Genomic DNA, 13,389 nt, shown 5'->3' with positions numbered 1-13,389 from the left:
CAGCACGTCATATCACAGACGCTGCCGCTCCGAAGCGGCGCCGGTCCCGGCCGCGGTAGCGGCTGACCAGTGCGCCGGGTAGCGCCGCCGTGCCGGGTAGCACCACCGGGCCGGGTAGCGTCGCCATGCCGGGTTGCGCCACCGGACCGGGTAGCGCCGCCGTGCCGGGTGGCTCTGGTGCGCCGGGTAGCGCCAGTGCGGCGGGTAGCGCCAGCGCGCCGGGTAGCGCCGCCGTGCCGGGTAGCACCACCGGGCCGGGTAGCGCCGCCGTGCCGGGTGGCGCTGCCGCGCCGGGTAGCGCCAGTGCGCCAGTGCCACCAGTACGCCGCTATGGCAGCCGCTTTCGAGACCCGTTATATAGCAAATGGAATGACCCCGCCATATAGTACAGCGAGCATTGATGGGCTCAAGTCTGGGCCGGTATGATGCCGCGGCTGGAGAGCGTTCTAGCTCTGGTAGTCAGGGATATCAGCTCTTGTATCGAATTGAAAACGTAACAAAATAGGAATGAACTGCACATAGAACTTGAAGTGCTTTTACCCGATTGCTTCTTATATAGCAATATTAAATAGCGCTTCATCTCGTGTTAATTAGCGAGTGCGTGTGGACGATATGGTGAGAGAAGACGCAAGGCTTGGACCTCTTCCCAAACTCCCTGGGCCGCGGGGCAGGAGCTTCGGTGTCCAGGCCGCGACATTATGCCACCTGTCTGAATGGTGACTGCCCCGATTTGCTTCAGCCTGGAAGAGCTCCGCTGGATGTGCTCCGTTACGCTGGTATGGCTTCCGCACGTACGGGTTCTAGACTGGTCGGGAGAAGTCTTTTAACCCAATCGCCTTCCCTTGCTCCGCAGCTGCTCCGGTCCTCACGTAGCACAAGGAACGGCCAACTTAGGCTCTACTACAGCTGGTGTGATGACATCTCGCCACACGCCACACATAAGCTTGCGGCGTCCGCCCCAGCTGCCACGGTCAATACCCAGCGATTGGTTTACCATCACTGCTCCACATACATTGCCACTGAGCAGCGCTGGCAATCAGAAGCAGCCGCGGCAGCGTCCGTCGGCCGCCTGTTGTTGGGGGAGTCTCACACGTGCATACCTGGAAGTGGGAGGCGGATAGCTGGGGGTGGGGGCCTTTCCTGGACATCAAACTATCTATCGACCCAGGGCAGGAGAGAAGCTGCCACGTCGGCGTGCATTGCTTCTGGACGGCGGCGTGTTTGGTTCCCAGTGCGAGGCGTGTTCCGCGCACTGCTCAGAATGCTCTACGCATCCTGTCACTGGTCTACTGACGACTTTCACTCAGTCAGATCCAGCCAGTGCTCCTCCCTTTTCCATCCCATCTCGACGACCGCCACTGGACGTTTCTGGTAACCACCATACCGGAGCTACGTTGGAGCTTCCTGGTGACCATCACAGAGCAGCTCCATCACTTCCTCGTCAGGCCCACAGGTAGGTCCTGCTGGCCGGTTGATGGCGTGTCTGCGCCCTGAGGACGACTCAGAGCGGGCCATGATGGGCCGCAGGATTGGCTTCAGACGTCGGCAGCCTCCTCCTAGCGGCCGAGAAGGTGGCGACCGAAGAGCAGCAGCACACCAGCGGCCAGCGCTGGCCAGCCGGGCCAGCCAGGTGCCGCTCCACATCCTGAGCACAGCCCGGAGTCCTCCTGGTAGGCGCTGCAGTTGCCCTGAAATACGCCCATGGATCTTAAATGCGGAATGCATCCGATCTAGTTTATAGTTATGCATATATGTATATATGTGTGTTTATATGTTTTTATGAAAGCTAGAAATTTAAAATAAAAAACTCTATGATTGGTAGTATTATGCGGAGCAGAATACTACCAATGCGGTGCGGTGCGGTGCACTACCGGTGCGGAGCACTTTGTGTTTACAAACCGTAATAAATTACCGCTTGCCATTGAGTGCGAAACGCGGTAAACTTTTTTGGACAGAGCTTTCGTGGAAAGGTTCTACCTTCATTCAGCCTCAAGCCTTTATAAACCATTTTAAGGCCGTCATGATACGTTACGACTCATCACCTCCCTATTATTTTACGCACACCATAATCAAAGATGACCGAAACGTAACCGTGCAGGGCGCGCTCTCTAATTGCCAGCAAGCTCATCACCGGCAAGGTGACTATCAAGTACCTGTGTTAAGACTCTGGCCGTCAGACCACGTGAGCCCCAATGTCAGGTAGCCTGCAACTGGCTACCTTCGGCGGCCCGACCTGAGCGGGCCCTGCCAGTCGACGGGGCTTTTTTACGACCAATGTGCGCACTGTCAGGAGGTTTTCGGGAATAGGTGGCACAAGTCTTAAAAGTGATGTAGCAGCATTTCCAAAGCATTCAATCGCGGGTTGTTTGATAAGGCAGCGTACTTCTGCAACGCTGCAATGCCATCATTGTTTCAACTGCTTATTCGATTTACACGGAAATCGTAAAATTTTGACAAAATGAAAAGCCTGAACAACGTCATTCGAGAACGGGTCTAAAATCCAGTGACTAGGCATCGCAAGGACGTAAAACTGGCATAAACTAACGATGGAGAAGGCGGACAATCGCACAAGCACAAAAGTGGGACGATGCGTGGAAACCGCAGCGCACAATCGTGCGCAACCATACTTCGTTCGTTTTCAAGCGTTTTTTAGAAGTGACGTCAAATATCGGCACCAAAGCAATTAGTGACGTGAAACTAGCTGCACAGTGGAGATAAACATACCATCTGCGAATTGCAAAGCGATCTAGACAATATCTGACAGATAGGTGCGCCGCTAAAGCCTAGGAAGCCATCAACGGCACCTGTTCCGAAACCTTCCAGCGATAAAACACATTGGTGCCCGCTTCGCACACAGCTCAGACCATCCAAACTAGTTCGTTGTTAACGCTATGTACCAAAACCCTTGACGCTCTTTCCAAACCTTTGCCAGGTGTGCCAAGTTCCAACTTCCTGGCTTAAAATTCCAGACTATCGGGAGGGGGAGGGGTAAACCGGCCAATATTACAGAAATGTAAATTATAATCTTATGAGCGGGCGCCAAACATCACCGCTCCTCCGTCTGCCAAACACGTGAAAAAGCGCATTGCAACGTTAGGAGCAGGACAGGCCTTCATCTCCGGGTTCGGCGTTATGGGTTTTTACATGGAGTATGCCACCTTTTTTGTACTTGTCCCTTATGGTTGGATCAGACGCGTGCAATGTGATCGGTAATACCGGTTTTCTCGAAATCCTGAAAAACTTAGGGTTTCAAGTCCAAGTAGCCGCTCCTGCGGAGGCAGTAGCAATGGCCTCCCTGTTTACCACAATGAAAGTAATACAATACATTCACCTGGCTTTTTCCAACGTGTATGTTCTGCAATGTATGCAACACTCCAAATTGTCGAAATTCTTGCGTAATAAATGCTACGAGAGCTAATGCTGCTTGAGACATACTGCACGGGACGACTCAGACCTTCATAGGCCAAGACCAAGATAATGAGATCGCCACACATCTGCCTACTCCATCCAGGCCTAAGAACACAAGTGTTATATTGGGACAATATTTAATGGACCGTTTTCAAGTCATGTATGCCGTAGTTCTCATGCCTTTCAACTCCGATGCCTTCATTGCATTATAATTGCATTGTGTTGTACCATTCACATCACTTTATTGCACTATATCACAAAATTAGCCTCTGTACCTGATGCGGATCATCGGAGCCTCTGGACCTAGCCGCATGTGTTAGGGCGGCCGTTAGGACAGTGCCAGACATCACGTCCCTCGTCTCAAGCCGCCACGGGCAACACAATGGTTTTAGTTTCTGTGGGCGTGTTACACCCACCTTCAACAAAATAATTCATGAACGCGATCAGGTGACTGGAGAAACAAGACGAAACTAAGAAACATCTCAGTGGGAGCGGCCCACGCACATCAAGCTGTCGTGGGCGTTGGATCAGCGATGGCAGCCCAGCAGCTGCATCAGCACGTGCTGCGCCCCGTTTCCGGGCGCGAGCCGGACCGGAAGTGACGTAAGTGCACGAGACAGCACGCCGGCCGGATTGGACCGTATATTCCCATTCATGTCCATGAGCGGTGTCGGCGCCATCCGAATCCGCCCAGCGACAGAAATTGACATTGACCACAAGCCGACTGGGTGACAAGGCGCTCGGCGGAGTGAATGGCCGGATCAGGGCTGTCATCTTGCATGCAAAGATGATCCGTAGAAGTTGGGGCCTATTCAGGTTTATACGTCAAGAGGTCTTCTGCTGTCCGGCAAAACCAGCATTTCGGTGGTGTTTGAAGACATACAGTGTTCTGAATTCAAAACTAACTTGGGTCAGTCTGTGCGAAAGAAACGTGCAGTGAGGCGTTGCTTAAAGCGCAAGCAATTTCCGACTTCAACTTTGAAATGAAACTGATATTTACAGCGAGAGTTTCATACAGTGCGAATTGCATAGAAATTATTCCATACATTACATCATGCGCATAGATCGCACCACAAACTGTTCTTAATGACTATGCATGATTGTGACACATTTCGCGATGGTTATGCATATAACGAGCAACCACATAACGAGTTTGCCCAGCACATAACGAGCATCCACTTCATTGAAACAAGGGAAGGTTGAGTCCACGGCCGGGCTCGGGTCGTAGAATTCCGTCCTGTCTCCACAACTGTATGACATTTGCGTGTTTTCAGTCCTTATGACAGCAGCGTTCACACGCGTTCGGCTGCGGGCCAATTTGACCTACCAGGAGTTTTCCCCGAAATAATTACCGAACTACGCAGTGCAGCCGCGCCAAACTTTGCATAGTGTAGAAGACCTCACCGATTTTTTTCGGCATGAAAGGGAATGTTCCACGTTTGTATGGCGTTTTGAACTGAAATAGCCATCTTGACGACCTTTTGATACATTTCACGGTCATGTCCTTTTTAAAATCCAAAACGATCCGGTTCGTAAGTAACATGCCCGCAAAAGTGCGAAAGGGTTTATTTGGAGCCTATTTCAAAGTTGCCTCGGCATTCATGATGCCATAGAAACATCATGCGATCGCGATCATACTATAGGTTGTTCTCTGCTTATGGTCAAAAGAGCATGGCTGCTGGTACATTCGCAAAAACGATGATGCGACACGTATGATCAATGTGCGGAAGATGACTGGCTGTTAGCAAGATTTCGCTGCTGAATGTGTGTCGCGAACGTAAGTGTGAGCACTTTCGGGTCGTGCGGCACTCGTCGTGAACGGGTCATTTTTCCTTATTTCTAGGGCACAGGTCAATATCATAAAACAGAACGCTACTGTTAACAAAAAAGTACGGTACCCAAAACGGCACTCTCCCGAAAGTTATAAAAAGATGACGTGACGGCAAATCCGTCTCTTTTCCCCTGCTGGCGTTTTTTTCTTCAACTAACGCATCTCTTACAACAGCTCTGTTGGCGCGTTGTGTACCGGAGCACAGAACCTTGCGCGGATTTATGGGTTAGCAAGGCATTATGAAATTTGGGAAACATTACAGTAATCTTATACATATATTTCACTAAATATTTCACACATATGGTACCACAAATCTAAATCTTGAACAAAATTGTGTTCTACAAATAGGACTTCTTGAGCCGCATTACTATCAACCCCCGTTGGGACTTGGTTTTGAAGGCAGATCAAGGTAAAATCCAGCGTTATGACTGAAAATCTGTGCGGAATTTGTGAGAAAACCTGCGAGTTGATAGTCCCTCGAACTGTGCAAATGCGAGATCACACTTAATTGACAAAAGGATGTGAATCGGGGGCTCGAAATGTGTGATCACTGGTGGTGTGTGCCAGTGGCTTGTATTGATCTTGATGTGATGGGCAGTGCGTGTGCGAAGTTTGTTCTTCTGAGAGAGAACATTGTTTTGGTATTGTTTAGTGTACTGATTCCCCCAAAAATGTGATATATTGATACCTGCCTTTACCAATTATGTTCGTATTTGAACATGATAAAGGAATGCTGGCAAACTAACAGAAACACTAGCACGTATGTTGCAGGGTGAACAAAGGCAAGCTGGCATTTCATTATGATCTTGCCAACATTTCGAACCTATTGAGGTATTATAGCATGTAATTAATCCATTGCATGCCATATCAGCAATTTATTTGGTAGTAGGGGCTGGTGCATGCAGCTCATTAATGGACATGCTCAGTATAGGCTCACATTATATGGCTTTGCACAATTATTTCCCTAAAGAATTCTGTAAATATAGAGCTGCCTTATAGCTGATGCACATGATAATGTCTTAAAGAAATTTTGTTTGCCGGCGAGCATTGCTTGTGTCATCAATGTCATAGGCACTGCAACTTGCCTGGGATGCTGAATGCTGAGAAAGGTGGAAAAGTACTACTGTTGGTGCCTTAGACAGCACGTAATAATATGTTTATCATGAACCTTGTGTGCACTGACATCTTCATGACTTCCTTGCATTTTGTCCATCTAACCATAACTACACGTACTTGTCATGTTTCCTGTCTTGTGCAAGGTCAGCATGTTTGCAGTGTCACTTCACCACATGTAAATTTTTCTTGTTATTTTTTAGTAAAGCAGCCTGATGGCTGCAGCATGTTGCATGACTGTGGAAGTGGAAGATGTGTTTGCATCTTTCTCACCCACGTTTTGTGGATTCCCAAAACGGGTTGAGCAAGTGATGCCACTTATCCATTGTCTGCTTTACTGAAAGTGATTTGTACGTTGTATGCCACTTATTGGTTGTCTGCTTTGCTAAAAGTGATTAATTATTGTATCACGCGTTTTTGGTCCATCATATGTCAGATGGGAAGTCAATACAAGAGAGCCCACTTGACCCATCTTTTCGTGATGGAACTTATTATGAAAGCAGAATTGATTGCAGTACAAAAACTATATTGCTGTTCATTATGTCACGCCACGGATCAGCACTGAGGTAGTGCCACAATGGAGCTGTTGACCTGTGCCATTACACAATGTACTACATTGGTTGACTGCTCTATGTCAGGCCTATGAGACAGCAGCTTGTAATTTATGAATGACTCGTAACAACTGATTTAACAATGCCAAAGGACTATCAACAGCAAGAATGTCATTGCATCTCAATGGTTGTATCAGGGTTGACTATCAATTGCATAAATGATCCTAAGCAAAACCAAAAACATTGGTAGCCCAACCATACCAACGTTACCATAGCAATAGCAACGCTTTGGCAATCAAATCATGGCGACGTTACGGAGTTATTAATTTTTGCATGACACCGCATTTTCAGTTGCAATTAGTAGAGAAAGTAACTACTGTGCACATTACATGATCTCGACGCCAGAACTACAGCATTGCAGGCAACGATGGATTAACAGTAAAGTATTGACAAAATCAGGAACAGCATAGCGACAACAACAGCAGCCCAGCATGTCGTGCTTTGATATTAATAATCTGCCATAAGGGCTGGCGATTGCCACGTTGCGTATGTCAAACAGTCCATCAAAGCTTGTATTACCACCAGCACCAGGACAAAAAATCTTCAAACAAACCACCCACTAAACCTCCATCCTGCACAGCCCCCGCGAAGAGAATGGCCGGTTGGCGTCAGCTTTCGTGTGTCTCGAGGTATTCTTTACGTCTGGCTGCCACATGCTGCCAGGTATTGATACCGTCATGAAACCATTCCATGACGCCATAAAACAATGACGTAATGGGGCGCATTTTAATAAACTTTGAAATTTTGCTTCTTAGCGTCGTTTTTGAACTTTGAATGATTACCAATAGTTACAAGTAAGCTTTCCCATCATATCTGATGCCTGCCTCATTATCTTCAAAGGTGGAACATTCCCTTCAAAAATTAGATGTACCTTATAAGATCGCTGACCTGCGACAGGCCAAAGCCACGCCGCGACTGTCAGCGGAGGCAAGTTCTAGGAAAACGTTCAATCTTATGCGACAACGGAGTGCTAGACGAAGTCATACACCCCGAGGCAGTTTCTTACAGGAAAATACCAGTTGAAGTACAACAAATGTCATTTACCTAGTCAGGTATAAAGGTCAGAACGAGGCCAAAACCAGTGGGCTTTTTTCCTGGAGAGTTGCTTTGTCACGTATTTTTTGTGCTCATTTCGAATTCATCTAGAACGGGGACCCCAACAGACATGTTCCATCAGCTTATTTACGATCAGAGTACGTTAATGACCTAAAGTGATCCAGGTGAACATTTGTTTAGAAACATACCGCCCAGCGTCATCCGCGACGCTTAGCTGAATGACAAAATAGAAGCAATCTCCATCTAGGATTTTTAAATCCAGGCTTTCGGTCACCTTGACCTTCCAAAGGTGAAAAGGTCACTGACCGTGGATGAAAACCAGTGAACTTTTGTTTTAGACAAGCATCCAGGTTCTAGGGGATTGCATGAGGAGACCTGGGGGCACTTCGGACACCAAAGTGGGCTTAAGTGCTTCTTTGGTCTTATTTGACCCCGAAGTCGCGATCTCGGAACGTCAAATTTTGACACAGGTGAGTTCACGTGCAGACCAACCCACCCTGTGAGTTCGATGTCTTTAGCTCTCTTAGTGTTTGAGACCTCCGGGGGTCCAACTGACCTTCGTCCATCAGAGTGAATGGCATTCAACCGGCCGCCCAAGCACGTGTTCGTATGCGTTAGGGTGGGGAGTCCAATTGACCTCTCTAGGGGTTTTTCAGAATGGTTTCCGAACGGCGCTGGGTAGCCTGGCCAAATTTTCCACAGCTATAGACAAGAAAATTGAATTTGGTTTGAAATGTTTAGATGTACCTTGTAAGATTGCTGACCTGCGGCAGGTCAAGGTCAAATCATGGATCTCGCGAAGACAATTTTTCTGGAATCGTTCAATCTGATGCAATAGGGGAGTGTTATGCGAAGCTATGCATCCCTGAGATAGTTCCGTAGACAGAATAACAATTGAATGAACAAATTTGACTGACCTAGGGTCAAGCTGACCTAGACCTGGGGTCAAGTGTTGGACCAAGATCAAATCAGACCCGTTTTATTACTCTAGAGCTTGCTGTATTGGCTAGTTTCTAGTGCAAATTCTGAAGGAATCGATAACATGAACCGCATGATGCATATTCCGTGCACTTCTTAAAGGTCAAAATATCTCACCGACCAAAAATGACCCAGGACATTGACCTGAATGACCTGAAATGGCCAAAATAAAATGACCAAACAAATTAAAACATTTTGTTTTTAGAAATATACCGCCTAGCGTAACCTTTAACGATTATTCAAATGCAAAAATCAAAGCAGTCTTGCCTGATTTTGGTCACCATGACCTGAGAAAAGTCGAGTAAGATCAATGACCTTAAAAGGAGCACCAGTGAACTTTTAACTGAGAGCATGTATATAGGCTCTTGGGGCTCCTTGGACACAATCTGGAGTTTAACCCTGTTTGACCTTATATTACGTGAGGGTCATGACTTAGGAACCCCAAATTGCGGCACATGTGAGTTCACATGCACATAAACGCATCCTGTGAATTTAGGGCCCCTAGCTCTCTTAGTTTCTGAGATCTTTGCTGGGGTTAAACTGACCCCCACTCTAACGAGGGATATCCAACCGGCCACCCGTGCGTGTTGAGCAAAACGCTTGATGCGCAGTGCAGTAATTGTAACTTAATAACCTTAAGTTTGATATAGCATTTACATAGATCACGACTCAGCGCCACCTATCACAGTAAACCCGCTTTTTGGCGTGCAACGAAGACTGTGCTGAGTATGTGATGAAAGGAACTGTTGTTTCGGTCTTTGACTTAATTTTGTTAGTACTTTGGTTGTTATCACATAACTATTATGCATCATTATCATATCACTCGATTTCATTACCTCATTTTCGATTATTTCTGCTGTTTCGGTGCTTGACGGCGTTTGGATTTGTTTATTTGACTACATTTGGATTTGTTTTATGATAGCAATCATACATATGAGGTTTGCATACACTTAGCATCACAATCGCTGCTGGAATTGGTGCAGTCACCCGTGGCACCGTCATGCGTCTTTTTGCATTCGTGCCTATCAAATTGACAAAAAGCTTTAACATTGCTTTCGGGAATTATCGAACGTTGGAATAATTACCAGTCCATAAGCCTGCCGTTGGGACTAAATGAATATTTCAAGCACCGTTTAGGCAGGAATCGTATATATGATCAGTGTATTGTAGCCAGTAGTGGCTGTAAAAACGTTCATAGGTAGTTAAAACAAATATGCATCACGGTCCTGACATCATATGGAGAGCGCAGCATAGTTACCCTGGATCAGACACCTGAACCTCTGCATATTGTCTAGAGGGTCATAAGCGGTTCACAAATTTCGTCACACTAAATGGCTCCCTTAAAACATATGCAATAAATTTCCAGCGTACGCTTACAGCCTGTGATTGCATTTCCTGACGATCAGATTGGAAGTTAGATTGCATTCGTGTCTACACAACCCCGCAGAGCAACATTCGCCAAAGGCCTTTTGCTGTCGCTTTGCACGAAGTCGAGCGTGCTACATCCAGCTCTGCGTGCGCTGCCGAGCGTGCGTCAGACTGGAAATTTTGATTGCGTTAATGGAATCCCCCTCGTTCCTCCTACTGATCTCGATCAGGACGGGAGCGACGGGGGGGCCTCGCCCGCCGGTGTCGCCCCGGTGCGCTCAGCACCGCCTACTGACATTTATTAAATCCCCCTCGTTCCTCCTACCGATCTCGATCAGGACGGGAGCGACGGATGGGGCCTCGCTCGCCGGTGTCGCCCCGGTGCGCTCAGCACCGCCTGCTGACGGGCCGCTAGCGCTCCCCTCTCGCCAACGGGGCGTCAGCGGCGACGCAGGCTGTGGCAGATCCAGCTGACAGCCCAGCCACGCCCCCGGAACAGGACCGGGGCGTGCTGACGAATGGGGCCATTTCCAAACCGATAGACTACCGCTAATCTTGCTAAGCAGACTGGTCGGGTGGACTGGTACGCACGCTCAAAATTTAGAATGTGATTACTGATACTCAGGAAACTACAGCACTTACCAGTACACATCGATAGGTAAAATGATCACCTACCTCACTTTTAAAAGCATTCTGTGCGACGTTGAAATACTTTTCATGCAAACTGACGAAGTCAGTTCACGCAAAAAGAGCGCTCCACGCGTACCCGGGAATACCCGCCCACGTACGCTGGGCACGCGGGGAGTACGCGTACCCGCCCACGCGAGCTAGGCAGCATGGCACACCTTGGTGTTTTGCTTAACGATAATGTGCTGATTATTTTTTGCATATGTTTTCATAAACTCGCTACTAATCGTAAGCAACGATTCAACGCAAAAACCCCACCAAAGCAGACAAATGCAGTGCATGTGTTTGGAACCGAATATTTTTGTTTAACTGCACGGCAGACCATGCGCCTTAGGCGTTTTGTCCTCGATGAAGGGGATTGCCATTGACCTTACCACCACATCGCGAAACGCAGCAATCTGTTATCGATTTGCGCCACATTTTAATCGCGTGTTGGAAAAAGATGAAACCAGTAACACGATCGAAACCAACTGAAGAACCTGAAGCCTTGTTGTGTTGTGAGAATGGGGCTTCTCGTTCCGGAAAACGCGGAGGCCGTTTTGCCCCAATTACAGATCGCACACACCTGTGCCACGCACAAACGCACTCACTCCGTCCTCGCGGAGGAACAGGGCGAGGCCATGTTGACCCGAATACAGATCACACACACCTGTGCCACGCACAAACGCACTCACTCCGTCCTCGTGGAGGAACAGGGCGAGGCCGTGTTGCCCGAATACAAATCGCACACACCTGTGCCACGCACAAACGCACTCACTCCGTCCTCGTGGAGGAACAGGGCGAGGCTGTGTTGCCCCGAATACAAATCGCACACACCTGTGCCACGCACAAACGCACTCACTCCGTCCTCGTGGAGGAACAGGGCGAGGCCGTGTTGCCCCGAATACAGATCGCACACACCTGTGCCACGCACAAACGCACTCACTCCGTCCTCGTGGAGGAACAGGGCGAGGCTGTGTTGCCCCGAATACAAATCGCACACACCTGTGCCACGCACAAACGCACTCACTCCGTCCTCGTGGAGGAACAGGGGGAGGCTGTTTGCAACCGCTGCTGAGAACACTCACCGTCATGACATGTTTCGGTTAACTGTACTTCTGCGAGCACTGCAAGGCACCTGGGACGTCTTCGTGACTCAAATCCCTCAGTGGTAAGCCCCAACAGTTCACGAGTCGACACTCAATCCATCCCATGGTGTTTTCTCCGTGGCTTTGGCATGTTTACTTTTCGAAAAAGCGTGGAGCCCAACGTTCAGCGTAAGTGGGAAAAACACCACACCAGCCAGACCAGCCAAACACCAGCCATGCTGTTACAGTTTTATCCGTGTCAACTCATCGGTGATTGGGCTGCCTGAATGCCGGCCCGAGTTCCTCTGAAAAGAAACACGGGCTCACGGATGCAGCAATTGTTCGGACTATGGTCCTCGTCTGGTGTGTTAGCACGCACACAACATTTCGGCCAATTAATTCCTCGGCCGGCGTCAGTTGTCACGCCGGATAATAAACTGCTCGAAACGTTGTGTGCACACCAACATATCAGACGAGTAAGTCCGTACCAATCATGTCATCCGTGATGCAGATGCCATGTCACAATTATTCTGTAGAACTATAATATACAAGGTTGTTGACCACCACACAAGCTCACTGAACTATACATCCGGGATCAGTGGCAACGGAATGCATCCTCTATGGATGTAAGTAATGGTAGCTGCGGCTGCGCGGAGAACATTCATCATTTCAGTGCCCCGATAGCTCCCAGGCTAGGGAGAGCAATGCCAAAGATAACCACAGTTCCGCCCAAAATTGTTCGGCGCTATTTGATGGCTTCGTGGACAAGGACGACAGAAAGCTGAAGTCAGCAATCATCGAGCCCCCTATGCCGTCGAAGAAATCCCATAAAATAATGCCTGGAAAGGGCGGAGCGCATTGCATCTGCATATCAGGCTATGGTGAATGACACTCTGAGACTAAAAGCGTCAACTGCAAGTCGTCTACGGCTGGGGAAAACACACTGGAAAAAACAGGTTTTCTCACCGTAGTTCTGAAAAACCAGTTACTAAGCAACCAAACCCCTCGGCTGACTCCTTCGTCGCATCACCGCACAGCGTGAGTAGACATCTGCATCGTTCAGTCCAGTCCAGTCCAGTCCAGTCCAGTCCAGTCCAGTCCAGTCCAGTCCAGTCCAGTCCTGACCGGGTCGGCCCCAGCAGCTGCCGTGGGTGAGGATCTTCGCCAGTAGCAGCACGGTGCCAGCAGACACTTCCGGTTGAGCAGCAGCAGGAGGAGCCACGCACTATCGTGACTAAAGGTAAGGCTGCCGACCCTTCCCGGACCACCA

At 48.7% G+C, this 13,389-nt stretch overlaps 1 protein-coding gene across 1 annotated transcript in view; it reads right to left on the bottom strand.

The window, feature by feature from the left end:
- Positions 1–245: 245 nt before the first annotated feature.
- Positions 246–13,389, bottom strand: part of LOC119113226 (uncharacterized) — a 72,123-nt gene continuing 58,979 nt past the window's right edge. Inside the window, exon 7 of the mRNA XM_037237577.1 lies at positions 246–1,688. Coding sequence (XP_037093472.1) covers positions 1,557–1,688 — 132 coding nt within the window. The 3' untranslated portion in view covers positions 246–1,556. The remainder of the gene's footprint in view (positions 1,689–13,389) is intronic.

This window comes from Pollicipes pollicipes, unplaced genomic scaffold (genome assembly GCF_011947565.3).
Source record: "Pollicipes pollicipes isolate AB1234 unplaced genomic scaffold, Ppol_2.1 Scaffold_7261;HRSCAF=8764_pilon_pilon_pilon, whole genome shotgun sequence".
NCBI classification, from domain to species: domain Eukaryota; kingdom Metazoa; phylum Arthropoda; class Thecostraca; order Pollicipedomorpha; family Pollicipedidae; genus Pollicipes; species Pollicipes pollicipes.
This window is presented reverse-complemented; position numbering and strand designations above follow the sequence as displayed.